Source organism: Pestalotiopsis fici (genome assembly GCF_000516985.1).
Source record: "Pestalotiopsis fici W106-1 unplaced genomic scaffold PFICI_Scf_11, whole genome shotgun sequence".
Classification (NCBI taxonomy): Eukaryota; Fungi; Ascomycota; class Sordariomycetes; order Amphisphaeriales; family Sporocadaceae; genus Pestalotiopsis; species Pestalotiopsis fici.
The window spans coordinates 1851021-1869854 of record NW_006917101.1 but is presented as its reverse complement, the minus strand read 5'-3'; the positions used below and the strand labels follow the sequence as shown (position 1 = coordinate 1869854).

At 50.9% G+C, this 18834-nt stretch overlaps 5 protein-coding genes across 5 annotated transcripts; 2 read left to right on the top strand and 3 right to left on the bottom strand.

Annotated features, from left to right (window-relative positions):
* Positions 1–1027: 1027 nt before the first annotated feature.
* PFICI_13561 (uncharacterized protein) lies at positions 1028–3883 on the bottom strand (the record flags this gene model as incomplete). Its single annotated transcript, XM_007842142.1, has 1 exon — positions 1028–3883. One exon carries the CDS (start codon positions 3881–3883, stop codon positions 1028–1030), a length of 2856 nt encoding a protein of 951 aa, XP_007840333.1.
* Positions 3884–6352: 2469 nt separating this feature from the next.
* On the top strand, positions 6353–8722 carry PFICI_13560 (uncharacterized protein; the record flags this gene model as incomplete). The annotated part of the gene is made up of 2 exons (XM_007842141.1): positions 6353–6468; positions 6793–8722. The coding sequence occupies 2 exons, from the start codon at positions 6353–6355 to the stop codon at positions 8720–8722; spliced, it is 2046 nt and encodes a 681-aa protein (XP_007840332.1).
* A 726-nt stretch (positions 8723–9448) lies between these two features.
* Positions 9449–11476, top strand: PFICI_13559 (uncharacterized protein; the record flags this gene model as incomplete). Its single annotated transcript, XM_007842140.1, has 4 exons — positions 9449–9740; positions 9823–11189; positions 11269–11349; positions 11399–11476. 4 exons carry the CDS (start codon positions 9449–9451, stop codon positions 11474–11476), a joined length of 1818 nt encoding a protein of 605 aa, XP_007840331.1.
* Positions 11477–15820: 4344 nt separating this feature from the next.
* On the bottom strand, positions 15821–16624 carry PFICI_13558 (uncharacterized protein; the record flags this gene model as incomplete). The annotated part of the gene is made up of 1 exon (XM_007842139.1): positions 15821–16624. One exon carries the CDS (start codon positions 16622–16624, stop codon positions 15821–15823), a length of 804 nt encoding a protein of 267 aa, XP_007840330.1.
* A 389-nt stretch (positions 16625–17013) lies between these two features.
* PFICI_13557 (uncharacterized protein) lies at positions 17014–17722 on the bottom strand (the record flags this gene model as incomplete). The annotated part of the gene is made up of 2 exons (XM_007842138.1): positions 17014–17385; positions 17459–17722. 2 exons carry the CDS (start codon positions 17720–17722, stop codon positions 17014–17016), a joined length of 636 nt encoding a protein of 211 aa, XP_007840329.1.
* Between the last annotated feature and the right edge of the window lie 1112 nt (positions 17723–18834).

Here is an 18834-nt window from a genome sequence, read left to right as displayed (position 1 = left end):
TGAACGGGCTTTTTGAATGGGAAAAACATGGGTTTGTGTGGCTGGTTTGATTTATTTATACTAGATTGCTTACTACTTTGGGACAAAAAATTACAATCATGTACCACTGACATTCAAGGATTTGTAACCACATGTCACTATATTGAAATACACAGGGAACGAAAATGCGTTTTCCCATTTGAGTAGATACCGGGTTATATAGAAATCTTTTCCAAAAGAGGTAACTTAGATGTTGACTGTCCATTTCCCGATTCAGTGACTGGTATTCATACTATTAGATCTTGCCTAGGCCACATGAAGAAGTTCCTGGGCAGCTACTCCTGATTCCAGGCCGTGTGATAAACCTGGCATCGTAGAGTGGTATATGTCAATCCATGAGATATAGAGATACCCCAAGCATCACGCACAAGGTTGAGTATAGGCAAGCATATAGAATTTCCCAGTAGTATTGGATTATTGTTTTCCCTTATCTCTTCTAATACTGTCGTTTAATGATCCAGCTATGATATCACTTGAAGGATCGTAATCATAAATGCTTCGAGTACAGAGAGTTCAAGTACGTTTTCCAGAATCAATTCGGAATGACACCAGTCGTGGTAAATGATGAAATAAGCCACTTGCTACGGCTGTAGCATTGTCTTTTTGCAATAGTAAAACACTATATTTAAGGGCTATATCACATATAACGTGGTTTAAAACGAACTTGCGAGTAACTTGACCCCTGTGAATTGTATCATATGTCCTTTATGCCACCTACTAGTATCAAGGTGACATCTGATTTCATCACTTTGGACAAATTTCATGAAATTTATCCAATAATAGTTTGGACATAGCACGAAAAAAGTTATTCAGGAGTACGTAATGTATTGTCATGTCACTATTTGAATTGCTTGTAACAAGATCCGGCTCTACAGCAAGACTTCTAGATGCTAGATGATGTGTATTAAATACCTCTGATCCTGATCTCGTACCTGTATTGATCAAAGTGCGCACACACTACATGTTATGCAAACCTTTGCCTAGACTACTACGGAGGCTGATTCATAGGGTTGTATTGGTAGTCTTCCTGAAAGGGCCAGGACAAGGAGTCTGCCGCCATATCCGTAAACATACGGTTCCTATCTGACCACTCTTCTGGCGGCTGAATCATATCCCATTGGATCTGTGGCTCATGTGCCGCCTGCGTGCCTCCTGTGGTGCTCGGAGCCAGGATGCCCGAGTATACATGGTCCATGGCATTGCTATTGGCGCCTATGGCCGTTGGGATCTGCTGGAATGGCTGCTGTGGCTTCCCCATGGCCTCCATGGCGGCCGGAGGCATCGGGTTACTGAAAAGGGGAGCATTGGAGAGCGAAATGCTTTGCGAAAGATGCGGGGCTTCACTCATTCTCTGCGCTACGTTGTGCATATCTTGACCCATGCGTCCTCCAAACAGGGTCGACTCAGGTTTCCCGTCAACGGCACCCAGTGCCTTTGCAAACTCGGACGCAATGGCCTCGCACTTTGCGCTGAACCCCGACATGGGAATCGTCTTGAGCACATCGTGAATTTGGCGGATGACCTCGGTCAACTCGGCAGCACTGTATTGTTCGGCAAAGTTCATCTGTGTAATGAGCGTCTCTACTTCAAAGTCTAAATCGCTCCGAAGCTGCAGCTCACTGGGTTCGACTTGAGGTTTGTGAGCTTGAAATTTCCAGTCTTCGCTCGACCTTGCGCCTTGAGGGTCTTCAACAGGCGTTGTACGGCTCGGCTCAAGCAGTCGCAGACATATCTGGATACTACACAGATAGGCATAATACGTGTCGAGCGCCGTGACACCGTTGAACTTGCCTGCGCGCCAGAGTTCGACTAGAAGTTGGGCACAGCGCATGGCCGAGGTGACACAGACTTTGCCGAGACTGACAATGACGAATGCGTCCTGGCCTAGGCTCTCTCCCTGATCGACAGCTTCGACCTCGTGTAGCAAGAATCTTCGCGTGAGCAGATTGATGATTTTTTGATACTGAACATGGAGGAGCATAATGCGCCTATATCTTTGGGGATCCGCATGAACCAGGTCGCGGGAGGGCGGAAGCAACGCTGATGGCAGATCGCGCCTCCATGAACCGAGTTGACGAAGAAGCCGAACGGCCTGCGGAATGACATTTGTGGCCGAGAGATTCGGTACGTGTATCTCCCTCCGAATGGCAGCTTGCATCCGAATGAGTTGAACCCACGCCCCTAGCTGTGCACGGGGTAGAGCTGGGACGCACTGCAGTATTCCCTCATCCGGCACGTCGACGTTGACCTCAGTGTCTTCAATGGAGCTGGGCCGGCCGAGCGAACAACATAGATGTTGCTCATAATCATATAGAGTCCACCATACACGCTTTCGGATCTCGGTGATGATTGGGCCCGTCCCTTCGTTTGCACATTCGCGGTGCATTCCCAGGGTGACTGACAGGCGAGAGGCCGCACCAAGGTAGACCCAAGATTTGGTGCGATCATTTGTGCTCTGGTAGTACAGGGCAAGCAGCATCAATGCGCAGACGTTGGGGAGGGTTGACATGATGAGGAGCGGCGGCAGCTCCTTTACAGATTCGTACCAAGTCCGCTGAAATCTCAATGCTCTAGGGTCCTGCGGCAATGAGCGCGATCCCAGGATGAAGACCAGGTACAAACAACATAGCCACCCAACCGATACGTATCTACCCGCCGCGAGGTGTGGCACACTTGGACGGCGTCCCGACTGGTTCCAAAGATCTTCGTAATTTTGTTGGAAGGTGGGTCGGTGAAACAGCATAAAGTCGGGGTGGACATTGTCGAAAAAGGCGTTTACGCAAATGTCTGCCAGTTTCTTATCGGGCAGCTTGATCTTGGATGTCGCTACCCAGAATCGAGAGTCGCCCGTGCTGATCGAATCATCGAGGGGCGCTTGAACATTGACAAGAGACGACTGAGTAAGGTGTGATGCCTGGGGAGCTGGCGATACTATATCTGCCGATGTCTCGCCAAAGGAGCGAGCAATGGCATCCGTTACAGACTTTGATGAGAGACGTTGGCCGCGGCGGCTCGCATCCGGGTCGGTTGAGGCGTTGAGTCGCCTGGCGATCAGATTTCGCACTCTGGCAAAACTACCCAGGCTTCCCCAAGGTCCAATATAGTATGTACGGCCACTGGCGTCCCTGATGAAATGGGCATTGTTGTGGCCCAACTCGGGACTGTCGTCTCCAATGCGCCTGCCAGCGTTCGGGGGAGAACTCGGAGATGTGATATGTAGCGAGGATGTCGTTGGAGATTTTGGGGCATCGGATTCGGTGCCAAGGTCCGGCATGGCGACACCGCGCTGGCGGCCATATTCAACGAGCTCTTCAGGCGTGGCATCAGAAGGCAGGTCCGGAAAGAGGCCGGAGACGAGGGCGTCCAATGCGCGATATCTGCGGTCCAGCTGCTCGACACTGCCATAGATTCTTTGTTTTCGGGGCAAGGTTGTCACGCATTCGATGCCAGCATCTACACAATTCTTGCAAGGTGCCAGATGACTGTCGTCTTGCGTGTCATCAGAGTCGGGCGTGGGGCCAGTACGGAGACACTTGCACCTCTTGGCCTTACAGGCGTCGCAGCTCAGTTTAGTGCGCTTCCTTTGCGATGTGGGAACTCGTCTCCTGGCTTTGGCGCTCTCGCGGCGCTGTGCTGCGGATTGAATGTTGGAAGGAACCGGGGTAGCTGGCACACCTTTATGAACGTCGAAGTTTGGCAGAGGTCTCCGGTCGGTCACGCCAGAGGAGAGAGACGAGGAAGAAGCATATGGAGCTGAAGTAAAGCCAAAAGGATCGCCATGGCCAGGGGTTGGTCCCATCTCGGGCTTGTAGACATTGTTGGGATTTGGGCCTGGATTAGACATGTTGGCCAGCAATTTCGAACCACAACCCCCAAGAAGAAGTCGGTTCTAACAATTTGCCTAGTATACTACTCTGGATGTACGTAACGGCCAATCGAAGAACCACAAGCCCAAGGTACAAAGGCAACACAAACACAACCAAGCACGGCACATCGACGGCACTTATGGCCGCCCGGTTGTATATAGGCGAGCCGTAATTTTAGCGAAGCGCTCGGCTTGCCAGTTTTACTCTTTCTTTTAGTGGCGAACTGCTCCAGTATGGAGTATTATCAATCGCCCCCTCAGGAACTCATTAGTCTTGTAATTTATATTGCGTCAGCGAACCCAGAAAAAGTACCGAGTATTTCTGCAACGTGACAAACGAAGCTGCACGCCAGGAACAATGAACCATAAAAGGGAGAAGGCGAGGTTCTACTGCATTCAAAATGTATAGTATCTCGTGATGCTAAGAAGATATCGGACATGGTCCATAGTCAGGGTCTGTTTTTGACGATTGGCCGTCAACCCTGGAGAGTGTGATCCGTGAACGATCTAGAACACCGGGGTGGCAAGGGTGAGGCTCGACAGTAGTACAGTATGTGAGTGATGCGGCAAGAGACAATATGAATGCAATGCGAGGAGCCCAGCCGGTGGGGGTTGACAGTAAAACAAAAACATTAAAGAAGGGATCGCGGCAGGCAATGAAGACGGGCGGGCGGTGAAATGTGTACAGCTTGGTGGAAGTCAAGGCTGGGCATGAAGTACATGATTCGGCAAGAATGACGTTTGATCCTCGTCACCGGGAGGAGAACAGAGGAGAGGAGAGAACCCGCGCTGGGGAAGCACCAAGAGCGGAACTCTCAGTCAGACAGTGGCCACTTTGACCTTCAATTCGCCATTTCAGCACCGTAAAAAGAAAAGAAAAGAAAAACAACAGGTAAATATAGTTCATCTAGCGTGCAACTGAACAATTCTTTTCAGTAATTGATTTTCATACCCTGGCAGCCTGGTTGCCTGCCTGGATTGAATGAAATCTCTCTCCGGCCTGGCAGTGGAACAAACGAAACACAAACCGCCGTTTGGCCCGACAGGATGATAACAATGGTGAATTCAATCATACAGGACAGTATGAAAACAACTAGGACAAGCTACGCTCATATGGCAAACAGCCACTGGGCGAGAGACGACGAGTATAGTGGCTATCAAACAATCGCACAACACGAGTCACTCTCTCGTATATCGCGGAATATTTCAGCCCCGGAACTGGGTATAAACTGTCGTCTCCAGCCGCAGGAGAGAACATGTGACCTACCTACATACGATTGCGTACTCGCTTGATGAACAAAGTTCTCGTGTGACCTTTATCGATGCTTATACAATGACCGCGGAAGCAAGTCTGTATGGTTGGCATGCTTGTGAGTGCATCGTTAGTGTTGAGTTCATGTGCCCGGATAATGGGCCAAGTCTGCGGAGGTCACTGATAATCGAATGCTGGCACTCTTGCTGCCAAAGCCGGGCTCTTGGGGCTGTCACGGCGCCGATCCCAGAACCAGGATGGAAGAAAAGAAGTGTTTAGGCGCGGGAAGTAGTTGAAAAAGGACGAATGCGCAAGGCACACGTGGTGTCTCAGTTGATTTATACCGACATCTGCGTTAAGAAGACTGACATGCTTCTTTTTGATGAAACCAGTAATATCGTAAGTAATTGCCCATCTTGGACTACTAGCAGCTGGCCGTGAAAGCTCTGGGGTATTTTTTTTCTTCTCCCCTTTGGGCGATGTGAAGCCTTGCCCATGATCCACTATCCAGAGGTTAGCCGAAGTCCAGAAGCATACATAGCATAGTGGAGATTGTTTTTCCTACGAGTGTCGTGATCGGAGTGGCGAAATGAGTTTAGAGGTGCTTAGAGAGGCTTACATACTTCCGGACATGAACTGAGTTATTGTCCTGGGTGACGTCTTAGATATTCCGCAGTATAACAGGGGAAAAGAGCACCCCTCTCCTTCAAGAACAAGAAAGACCCCGTCCGGCAGTCATTGCTGTAAGTTTTGGCACAGCAATGGCTACTGCCGAGAACCACTCCACTCGCGCCTCTGGCGGCTTTGGCGTCGTGCTTGGTGAGGGCATCGCTTGAGGTCGTTTTATGAGTCGCCCCCCTGCTAAGGAAGAAGCATACATTACCCTTAGGCAGGGCCAGTCAATCAGGGTGCGGGTGCGGGACAACGAACGCCAGGGCCACCCGCGCCAAGCCGCCCCTGGGGCCTGACAAAGTTGCTTACATTATTCGCTGGTCCCCTAGCTGCTGGTCTGGTTGGCTGGAGATCCGATCTGACCACCTGCGCAAAAACACTTCCTGGGCCTCTTTTTGTAGGGCAATTGGGGCCCTGGCGCAATCTTGGACTTTCATTTTCTACCCAAGTCATACCCAAAAAGAGAACCACATTATGAATCTATTCTTTGCTATCACTACCGGGGCGCACCACCAAAGGAAGCCATGGTCTACAACTGGGACGCGCATGAGCCAAAATGCTATCGCTTGTACATCGATGAAAAGAAGTCCCTCGAGGAGATCATGGACATAATGCGCATCGAGGACAACTTCACCCCAAGGTATGCTTGCCTCGCCGTACTCCGTCATTATACATGAGAATGGGCCGAGTCGAGAGTCGAGACCTCTGTCAAAGAGCCCCAAGGTGGGCTTTGTCGACCGCCGTAACCATTGTACCCACTTGCTACTTTTTATTCCGCACTACTATTCATCCCTACCCGTCTACCTGTACCTACCGACATGTCCTCTCATGCTTGCATTCGTCCAGCCGCCGTCATCTTGTTGGAGCATTGATCATCGTCTTGCCATTCTGGATTGCTTCATGCAATTGTCCCATTCACCGCCTGCTATCATGTCTCAACGCTGACAGCCCATGTCCATGGCAGCAAGCGAGCCTATCAGACCCAGTTCCGACGTTGGAACTTTCCATCAAAGCAAAATCCAGCCCACAAAGATGGCCGGCTTGTTGCGCGAGTCAAGGAACTTTGGGAAAGGAACCTGTCGCAAAAGGAAATACTGCGCATACTGAACGACGAGGATGGCTTCGAAATTAAGCATCGAGAATTGATGCGCGTGCGCGCCCGCAACCGCTGGCTACTCCGTACACCGAACCCTCACAGAACCTTGATGTCCGACGCTGCGCCAGATCCGAACTCGAACAACCTTCTATCAGAATCAGACCCAGAGGATGAAGAAGTAGAAGACGAAGAAGAAGCACCTGAACCCAATGCAAGTGCTGAAAGGTCTGCAAAACAGAAAGAAAATGAATATGGACTCAGCAAAGAGTCAATGGTGCATTGGGAGGCTCGTAAGGGAAGGCGGCGCATTCGCGTTCGTTCTGGGTCAGCTGCGGTTTCCCCTGGACAGCCTCGATTCCCATCAGAGACAACCATCGACCAGAGTCGAATAATACTTGGCCTTGACATGAAGATGTATCAGCAAGTGCGCTCTCGATTTTCCAAACTATGTGAACAAGACGGCGTCAGCAGGAAGACGGTAGCCGGCCCTGAGAAATGGGAAGCTACAAAAAGCCGTCTGATTGAGGAGATGCCACACCTACAATCAGCCTTGTGGGTTGATCACGATGATCTCGAGAGTAGAAAATTGGCTCTTGACGTGATATGTACTGATGTCACGAAGCGTATGCGCAGCATGGAGCACAAGCTGACCATCGCTGATGCAAAGAGTATACTGGGCATTAACCCACAACAGTACAGAACCATGCGCCAGGACTTTGCCGGCCTTCTTAAGGACGATCACGCCACAAGCAAGACTGAGGCGGGGCCCCAGCACTGGGAAGAACTCAAAGAACAGTGGCGGCTCAACTCCAACGTTGTGCAAGAGATACTGGCTACTGGCGTCATGGACCAGGATAGATTGCGAGCGATCGATGTAGTGGCACGGGATGTGATGAAGCGCTTACGGGATGGCCAAGGCAAGAATGTCTCTACAAAGACTCGTCCAAAAGCTATCCCGCAGGTCAGCACTGGAGTCATGTTGGGTGGCGATGAAGCGGATGCGCATACGCCTGACTCGTCAAATGAGGACGCCACAGAAGAAGTTCACGAGATGGATCATGACTTTATTCCGGCTTCTCCAATCCAATATCCTCGGTCCTCGACGCCGACAATACTCCATTCGCCCAACACCGCAGATATTCGCATGGGTCATGACGCCCGTCATGTCACAGGGCAGAGTCACGCGCGGGATACACGCCTAGGCCTTCAACACCACCAAAGTCTCCATCCTGCCTTGCCGCAAAACTCAGTCTTGGCACCCGGGCCGTCACAGCATCATTCCTCATTGTTGCCAGACACTTTGCTAAGTGGAGGTCTTCCCATAGATCCACATCTCAGCAGCACTCTTCCCATGCTTATCAACGACCACAGCCAAAATTTGGGTACTCAACAATCACAACCTACCTTCCCTCTCACCCAGGACCTCGCCCCAACGCTTGGCAGCACTTCGCACACATATGTGCAGAGCAGTTATCTACCTCATCCAAACCCAAGTCCGCCAGTGGCCGTGTACCTGCGACTGCACCCGTCATCACCAATCACAATAGCACCGCCAATTTGGATTACCACATTGACGACTCGGACATTGAATGAGTTGCGCCAGGTGGCTTGCAAAGACTTTGCTGGTACTGTTTGCGGTCGTGTCGAGGGCGTCTTGGACCGAGAGATGACCATCGAGGTGAGCAGGGACGACGAGCTGACGGCTTACCTGATGGTATTTGAGGGAAGAAACCGAAGCTCAATGTCTGGACCGCCCTGTTTTGTAGTGCAACTTCTCCCGGCCGAATGGAAGACTTAGGTACCTTCCTAACAGTCAAGAGGACTGAAGTGTACCTACAATATGACCTTCCTAGGGACCTCCAAGGAAACTGCACTAGAATTACATTATGACATGCAAGGCTTGATGCTTTTGAGTGGAACCATATTTACCTAGGTATACTACATGCAGGTGCTTCCCTAGGTAGGTATCTTGAAAAATGCAGTACTAGTTAGTATACGTATGTAGTGCTCAAATTTGGAGAGTGGCCACCCACCCTGCTCGCCGAGTCTCAACCAATGAAATAAGGTATCCCTTGGACATATGCAAAGCTGTATCATCCATGGCCCACGCGACATGTCCAAAAACATTGAGCAGTATCACTGCTGTGAGAGAAAGATAAGAAACATCAAATCGGACTGAACTCCGCGGTCAGTAATACCAAAGTTGTGAAAGGCGCAATGAAGATCCACTATGGCGATTGGCTCCTCCCCGCTGCGGGCCGGCGAAAAGTGGAGAGCTCTTGCTCCGAAGCTCAGTAAACTTTCAGTGCCTTTTTTTGGCAACCGCCGTCCCGGGCGCGCGCAAAGCCCATTGATTGCATGCCATAAAATCTGACGGCTTCTATGGTACTGGGCCTCCATCTCGTCGTATACCAACCCAATCCCTCCTCCGCTCGGGACCAGAGGATGACGAGAGGATCCCCGCGCCTGTAATTTTTCTTACCACGGATCTCCTCCTAGCTTTGAAGATCATTTTGCAGAAATCATGTCGCGCCTACTTACACGGAAGGGCCAGGTCACCCTGCGCAGCCTCAATGGCGGTTTGCACAGCAGCGTCTCCGCACCGACAGCTTACGCCACAACAAGAGCCGGAGTTCTGAGCTCACGACACACTGCCGCCCGATGCTACGCCACTGACAAGCAGGATGGGTCGTCTTTCAAGGGTCAAATGCTCGAGTCTGTCCAGTCGCGCATTGCCCGCGAAAAGCAGGAGCGCGCCAAGTTCGCCGCGGAGAGACAAACCACGGCAGGCTCTCGGGCTTGGGGTATCACATTCAGTATGTTCAAGTCCAAGTTTGGTGACATTAGAAGGAGAATGCGAGTGAGAGAAAACAAGCTGACATGGTTTTATTTTCTCAGTGTTCGTTGCTGGTGCTCTAGGATCTTACTACCTTGGAACATTAAGTCCTCGTGAACTCGACCCGAACTCGACCGTTCCGCTTTCCCAATCTCACCCTCCACGACACAACCTTGGCAAGGCCAACCTCGAAGCCGCTTGGACAGACTTTGCTGCTGTAGTTGGCAAGGAGAATGTCAGCACGCTGGATGCCGACTTGGACACACACTCGACCTCGGGCTGGTCTTCGTACCGTGCCCAAAAGGATGAGAAGCCATTTTGTGTTGTATTCCCCGGCTCCACTGAAGAGGTTTCCGAGATCATGAAGATTTGTCACTCGAGGAGGATACCAGTTGTTGGCTACAGCGGAGGTACAAGCTTGGAGGGACATTTCACACCCACATCAGGAGGCATCAGTATTGACTTTAGGCGCATGAACAAGATTCTCAAGTTGCACAAGGACGATCTAGACGTTGTAGTTCAACCTGCAGTTGGATGGGAGCTTCTTAATGAGGAGTTGGCCAAAGACAACTTGTTCTTCCCTCCCGACCCAGGCCCAGGTGCCATGATCGGTGGTATGATTGGTACCGGATGCAGTGGCACAAATGCGTATCGTTACGGCACCATGCGAGAATGGGTCATTTCTCTGACTGTTGTTCTCGCTGATGGAACTGTCATCAAGACAAGACAGCGCCCAAGAAAGTCTTCAGCAGGCTACGATCTGACCAAGCTCTTCATTGGCAACGAGGGGACATTGGGATTGGTCACAGAAGCGACACTCAAGCTGACGGTGAAGCCACAAAGCACCAGCGTCGCCGTTTGCGCCTTTGACACCATCCGCCAGGCCGCAGACTGCGTTGGCAAGGTGGTCGGCCAAGGCGTTCCGGTAGCCGCTGTGGAGATTCTGGATGAGGAGCAAATGAAATGCATCAACAAAGCAGGCATGACGTCCAAGGAATGGAAAGAGGCACCTACCCTCTTCTTCAAATTCAGTGGCACAGAGCGCGGAGTCCAGGAACAGATCCAGATTGTCAAGAACATGGCTCGCAGCACGGGCTCCAAAAGCTTTGAGTTTGCCAAAAGCGAGGAGGAGAAGACCGAATTGTGGAGTGCACGGAAAGAAGCATTGTGGAGCACACAAGCAGTGGCAAAGGAGGGCGACAACGTTTGGACTGGTGATGTCGCAGTCCCTATCAGCAGGCTGCCTGACCTCATTGAGCTGACAAAGAACGACATCAAGAAGAGCGGTCTGTATGCAACCATTGTGGGCCATGTAGGTGATGGAAACTTCCACGTCATTCTGCTTTCAAACGACAACCAGAGACTTGAAGCCGAGGAGTTGATGCATAGTATGGTCAAACGGGCTGTGGAAATGGAGGGTACAACTACGGTAAGTTTGTGACTTGCAGGCATCCAAACTGCATGTGATCCATTTTGTCGTAATGAAGCTGACGACTCGTTTGCAACAGGGAGAGCACGGTGTGGGATTGGTCAAGAGAGACTACTTGCCGCATGAGCTTGGTGAAAGCACCGTGGACACCATGAGAAAGGTATGTCACCATCCGGCACCTAGCCGCAATGCTGGTCGCCTTGTTTCAGGCATTGCAAAAAAACACGAGATTTTCAATGCAGCTTGCCACTTTTACTGTTCTCCATCTCAATCCAATGTCTGTTTGATCTTCTGCTGACAACAAACAACACAAACAGCTCAAGCAGGCTCTGGACCCTCTGTGTCTACTCAACCCAGACAAGGTCATCAGGACAAGGAAGCCTAAGGCTGGTGAAATTGCCGAATGGTAAACGGACTGGCTGATTAAGCAAAGCTGAAATTGTCCTCTTCTCAACTTGTATATATACCTAGACAGCACGACCTTACCTGTATCGAAATTTTTCATCTCTTCATCTCACTTTGCCTTTCCTCATGACTATGAGCCCTCTACCTTGGCGGAAGACTTTCCCCATTCCTCATCAACTTTTCCATCTTAATCCTCAGTGACACTGGGACTTCATTGCACCCTTGCGCGCCTTGGCAAACGAAATGGCAGCACGGCCAGAGTCCAGAACGACTCTTCTGATATAGCCTGACTATGCACGTTTTGGAAGACCTCAACGTCGGCAACAGTATTCTCCTCTTGTGCATGATCACGATGGTAGCTATGACCTACTCCATACTCCCTACGAAATACTTACGGGCGTCCTTGGTGGCTAGATATTCGGATCACAGAACCACGGCTTGGTGAGCACCGGGTGCCGTAAGATGGTAGCAGAAAAGCCTACTGAGCTTCTGGAAGTATACTAACAGCACGATCAGTTGACTTCTGGTGAACCCTACAGACACCAGGGGAATTACCAGGGTTCAGCAGGAGTACGATAAGCATGGCGCAGTCTATTCAATATTCATGATACCCCTGGTTGACACATCTCGGAGGTTCTCGTCATCGTCGGCGCCGTCATCTTCATCGTTATCGTCATCCTCCATCATGTCAGAAAACAACACCGGGACGGTATCTTGCAATCATTGCCAGAGCCTTGGCACCACTGCCAGCAGCATTGGCACTGCAGCCGCAATAAAAATTCGACTGAACTTGTCTTCGTAAGTGGCACTGGTCAGATTTTGCAGTACACCCCTACGATGCCCAAGCTAAACTCATCCGCAGCTACCTCGCAAAGATCCCCACTTGTCACATTGTCTAAAGTAACGTTGAGAACCTCGCCCCCCAGTGTAAGTACTGTTCATCTGATTTGTTACTTATTTGCTGATCATCTTCTCCCAGGCCCACTAGATTGTGGGTTCAATGTAGAGCAACCCGACACGGAATCGTGAGGTCGGTGGAGAGCTCTCAAGGCAGTCAGGCGCAGCAGTCAGCACCGATAAACCCCATTGGGTAAGTAGTGGTGTTCTTGTCTCGAACCAACAGTGGCTCATGTTAACTCAAGTTATTCAGGAGATCCCAGATCGGATACTCATCACCGACCGTCCCGTCGCCATCATTGATGTCGCCTCCCCAGGCATCCTCATGGGCCCAGCGAGTCCCGGCGCCAGACAGCACTGGGATGGAGGCATACTATTCCAGGAGCCGATTCCCAGCTACGTGATCAGGGTGTCTTGCTTTTTCTCAAGACCTGGTATCTGCACTGCTGCCGCTTCCATCGAGACCTTGTGACTACAATATCGGAATACTCGTAGTCCCGAACGACCAAACGAGTCGCCTCTACTGCGGCGAAACTTGCCTTCTCTGTCTGTGGGCCCTTTAGAGTGTGGTGTAAGCTATTGCCCTACTTCGGTACTATTTCGAGATCTAATTATTTATCCAAGACACAAGTGACTGCAGTGGACGGTCGGGCCATTAGTGCGGGACCCCAGACGAAGCCAAGGGAAGAGGACAATGCCGGCTTTTCTGGAATCGAGAACCAAATGGCTGAGTTATTCGACAAGATCATTCCTGAAATCCGGGCTCGTCCGGAGGGCTTCTCCACATACGAAAACCTGAGCGAGGACCCTTCAAAAATTGTCCCGGTACGCGACAGGCATGAGGCCAACTGCTCAAAGCGGCTAGCAACACCGCCCGACAAACACCTGAAGAAGAAGCAGAAGACGACCAGCAACAGCAATTATTCGAATCCATCACCTCCTGTCTGTAATACTTTCAAGTCGGAGGCGCAAAAGTCGCCCGCTAACACTTTGACGGGAGGGGCACATTCGACCAAGCTTGATGCCTCTTCTACCCACTCTACGTCGCGGATGCCATCTGGACTCTCCATGAGGATACAAATGATGCGTTGGAGGATATCACTTGCCCAGTTGCCATCGAAAATCGAGCAGTAGTACACCCAAGCACGACCGTGCTGGAGAAACACGATTGTCTCTTGTCGATCTGATGATCCAGGACCCTGCCGCCAACTCATTCTTCGAGACTGTGCAGAAATCACACGAGCGGGACTATCGCGAGGTCAAGGATCCTCATCATGTGGACAAGGGCGCAGACTATGAAAGCCGATTCGAGTAAGTTGGAGCTTTCCGCATCGTTGATTGAAACCGTCTCTAATCTTGATGTCTTCTGCAGGGGTGTATCATCGAGGCCCTGGGACTATGGCCACATGACGTTGTGGCCCTCCATGATGAAGCCCGGTTCACCATAAGTGGTCGCCCGAAGCACAGCGACCACGAAACATCAAGAAACCCTGAGAAGGACGCAGACGCCCCCTTATCGGAAGATCCGAGAGGAAGATGTTCATAAGCACTATGTGCTCTCAGGCACGAAAGATGATATCATGAAGTGGATGCAAGAGCCTATTCATAATATCGTTATAAGCGATCAAAACTACCACAGATTTGCGCCCAACAGCCAGGAACGCGCCAACTTCACCGAAGAGATACGTACACGCGTCCGAAGCTTCCTCACCCCAATGAGAGACGACGATAGCGTAGAGGAAGGCTTTGGCTTCCGGTGCGAATACACTAATCTGTGGTATGTTATGGGCCGGACGTATTCTGCGGGCCACGACCAACTCCGAAGATATTATCTAGCAGCAGGAGGATTTAGAGCTATGTTTCAATACCTTAACAAATATTGGAACAATTAGCACTATTACTGGCAATACGGATATCCATAGCCGTCGACATAAACGTGGGGTAGAACTCTCGCGGGAAGAAGCCGAAGCCTTTCTTCAGACGTTTCGCACGGCAGATAGGTCGCCGTACCTTGACGGATTGATGGCCCTTTTTTCGAATCCGCAATTATTTCGATATCGATTTCCAGCAAGCTCACCGGCCTATGCGCGATAGTCCTTCAGTCTCGGAGTGCTTGCGATTGTACAACTGGTGTCGGCAAATTGCCAAAAGCTATAGGCTCACGCCTGACGAGTTCCATGACCTATGCTGCATCAAAGGTCCAGCCTGTAATAATCAATTATGTCGACGATGATGATCAACTCGATACTGAGGAGGAGCTTGAAGCTGAGGCTCCTGACGCCCGGGACCAACAAAGGGGACTTTGTTTTCTTCCCATTCTACCACTTCTTGAAGTCTAATGTTCGAGTCCAGAACGACTCGTCGCTTCGCACTCCTATAGACCATCACAGGAACTTCGTCTTTTTCCCGTTTTACCACCTCTTGAAGCCTAAGGCTCGGGCCCAGAACGGCCCGTTGCTTCGCACCATCCAAAGACAATTCCGGCACCAGGGGCAAGACTTTGCCTCCAATCAGTCTCACCCAGCAGCAGATGATACTGGTACACCGGAATCTTTGGACACATTTCCCGCACCAGGCCAGACAGACTGTGTGGATGACTCCTGCCCAGCGAGAGGGCGTGTTGGCATAGGCGCTGGAAGCTCAAAGTCAACAAAGAAATGATGGAAACTTGCGGAGTCGGCTGGAGCCAGCTACCTACGGCTTTGATCTCATAGGGGCCACATGTAGTGAAATTTTGGCATTTTTTGGATTATAGATAGCTTCTGTATCTCCACCTTCAATTGGCATCCTTTCTGCCGTCGTAAGTGTTGATCTGCAGTGTGTCAACTACGCATAGCTGTTCATAGTCTTTCCATAATCCCCTGGAAATAAGCAGCCTACAACACTATGGCTGCCGAGATCTCAAGACACACGATTGACCAAGAGTTGTTGGCGATGACAGTTGGGCTGCACTGGAACGAATCATAATAACGGCCATTGTAGAACACCACAGGATCATCTGAAATTGATCATCTCCGTCTTTGTAGTGATTTGGCCAGCCAATCCATGGTGTTTTGACAAATTATGGATCTAAATAACTATGTACAGTCTTCAACCAATACTCCCTTCTGCCCACTGTGCTCCCTTGTTGTAAACTACATGGAGTCGATCATATAGTTTCTTGATCTGGAAGGGTATACACCGAGTATCTTCAACTAATACGCACACCCTGCAATGTAAAATGTGAGATGGCTACGATGATAAAAACTGAAGTTTGATTGGGACTTAGAAAATTTGAAAAGAGTCACAGTGAAAGTCGCCCTTGTCGTTCATGTATGAGTACACGATTACTACAGTCTCTCAAGTGCGGCTCTCCCTCCAGCAAGTTCGCCATGATCATCAATCTCCACGGTACACAAGATAAAGGTATCCTTGAGCGCGCCCAGCCGGTACTGTTGGTTGACCTCTTGGTACTCGCGGCTCGCCGACATGGCGGCAAAGTGCTTGACCGTGGGATAGTGCACAAAGGCAATCTCGTCCCATCCCTCGTCCCTGGCGCGCTGGCCCTCGCCGTCCACGACGCGCGCCGCAATCTTGACGTTGCCGCCGTACCGCGCGCCCACCCGCGACGAGAACTCTTTACCGTACCGGACGTAGTCGTCCTTTTTGCCCTCGTTAAAGGCGAGGAGGTTCAGCATGGAAACGGGGTGGTTTTGCAGGGCGGGCGGCATGGTGGAGATCCACTCGCCGAGCTCGGGGGAGAATTCAAGGTTCTGCGAGTTTGACGATTGCGACACGTCTGGCAGCTCGACCTGGGGCACGGAGCCGGGCTCTGGCTTGAGCAGCGCGGCGTTGCGCTTGCTGTAGTCTGCGAGGACCCGGGCCGAGGCCCCGCAGGAGACGGTCCAAATGGCCTCGATGACGGGCTGCAGAGCCGACGGGATCGAGGTCGACGCGTCGAGTCCCAAGACCAGGTCCCAGCGCAGATTGCGATTCAAGAGATGCCCGGCGGAATTGTGCGTCGGTAGAATCATCCAGCGCAGGACCTGGGCTTGGAATATGGGCTTCATGTCATGTTGGCGGATCTTGGCAAGAAAGGCGGCGGGGGATGTGCCCGACTTTAATGCGACCACGTGAAGATTGCAGACAACCATGATGAGACAAACGATGTGTGTATTTTACTTGAATTTCAGAGATTACATTTATGGATTGGAATGAATGAAAATGTACAAGTTGCGCACTTCCAATCAATTATTACCGTAGACATTCGGGAATAAGTACCGAGGTTCGCTGCAGCAGTGCTGATGTGGGGGAGCTTCTCGATTGATGTGCACCTTTGACATCTCTATAATCAATCCACTGTACAAGCATCTATACTACCTACACATATCACCGTGAGTTCACTTGGACTTCCATATTCTTTATATTGCTGTGTATTTTATAAAAGTACTGCTCTCAACTGCCCGCATCATCGAACCAAGGTATATCCATCGTCATCATCACCATCACTACTAGAATCACTCAAGAAACGCCCTTTACCCCACTAGATTGGCGCTTCTTGTGGCCGCCACACCATACCCCAGATGGTGACGCCCTCTCCTCCAGCCTCCCTTCGACCCTTTGCATTCACGTCGCCTTTTCCCAGAGGAATTTCCTCCACGAGCTCAAAGCCGTGCTTTGCATACAAGTCTCTCGACGCAGGCGTCGTGGCCTCCAACCAAATCGGCCGCGGCTCATCCTCGGCCTGAATCCGCGCCTGCATGTGTTGAATGAGCTTTCCAGCCAGCCCCTGCCGCCGATGATCCAGCGATGTCCCCATGAAGATCAAGTAGTGGAATCTTCGCTTGATCTCCTTGGCCGTCATGCCTTTGGCTTTGGTCTTTTCTGCCGCGCTGGTATAATCATGTACCAAACGCTGTCAATAGTGGAAGTTTCATGTATTAGTGCAAAAGACTTGTACGACAGCGAAAAAAGGGTCAGAGACATACCTTTAAAGGTTGAGGCCCCAGTCTAATGGCGGCTGGCACGAGACCCGCCCGCAGCACCGTGAGAGGACTGTCGGGCTTGCTGCCCGGCGGGATCAACACTGCGCTGGCCCCCCAGCCATTGATCTCGGTAAAGACGCCATCGGCTATGGCCGCCGCCTTGATGATGCCTTCAATCAGCACCTGGAGGTGCCGCAGCCGCTTGGCCTCGGGCGTGCTGTACAGGAACCAATTGTAGACTGGATCATCGCCAAAGATGGAGACCATGAGGTGGCAGCATTTCTTGACCCGGTCAGCTGTTGATTGGAGGATGTGGTTAGTTAGCGACACGATGCACTACAAATAGTATACTCGACGCCAAGTCTTGTGGGGAAGGCGACGAACCTGTAGTTCCAGTTGTTATTCCCGTCGCGGAATTTGGAGACATGCTGAAATCACTGGTTGGTGTACTTGGAGGAAGATAGTATATGTAGTATTTAGAGTGTCGAGATGTTTTAATTACCTTGACTGATTCAGTGGTTACACACGCTTCCGAACACTAAGCGTCCGGCGTATCGGCGGTTTATCAACTCTGTAACGGTGCCGGCTGCGCCCCTCCCCGGGGCGCGCGGCTGCCCGAGGTGCACCGGCAATGTAACGCGTGTCCAAGCAGAATGGATCGCGAGATCCGGGCATACGGCAGAAAGTCAAGTATATTCCCCCGGGCTGTGCAAAAAGTGTCTGCCTATCGCAAATAACATCCGAATAATGCCAGGGACGATGCACCAGCGGACTCGGGTTTCGGGCTTCGGGCGTCGTGACGAATGACGTTTCTTCAGATCCAGGTCGAAAAACTCGTATCCATCGTATATATCGTATTCATCGTATCGAATATCTCTAGCTTCAGCCTGATTGTTTCAAGCCAACACAAGAACCATGGTTGGGAAAATTGACAAGCATGGCACAGTCGGGTGCAATATTACGCCATTCCCCCCTCCAAAACGGCTTGACTTGTAACTTTTCTAGGGTTAAACTACGATCACGCAACTGTGGTAACACGTTATTAGTATATACCTTGCCACTGTGGAATTAAGCCCGAGTGGGTACATAATCATTTGATATATCCCCTCGAGTGATTGAAATTGTTCTTTGAGCAGACTCTGAAAATTACCAGCTTCGCTGGCACTTTTATTGTCCAGCATTGCTTAGACAAAGGCCGCACTGGGAGAGGCGCTGATGCTTAGTAGCCGTACCAGTGACCAATAAATCGGACGCTACGTTGGTCACAATGTCACATTGCCTTGTACGCAGAGCCGAATTCTCGGCATCCCCAGTAGTTCGTCAGTGCTGCCATTTTTCACTGCATTTTTAACCCTCACAAAGGAGTCACGACCGGAACA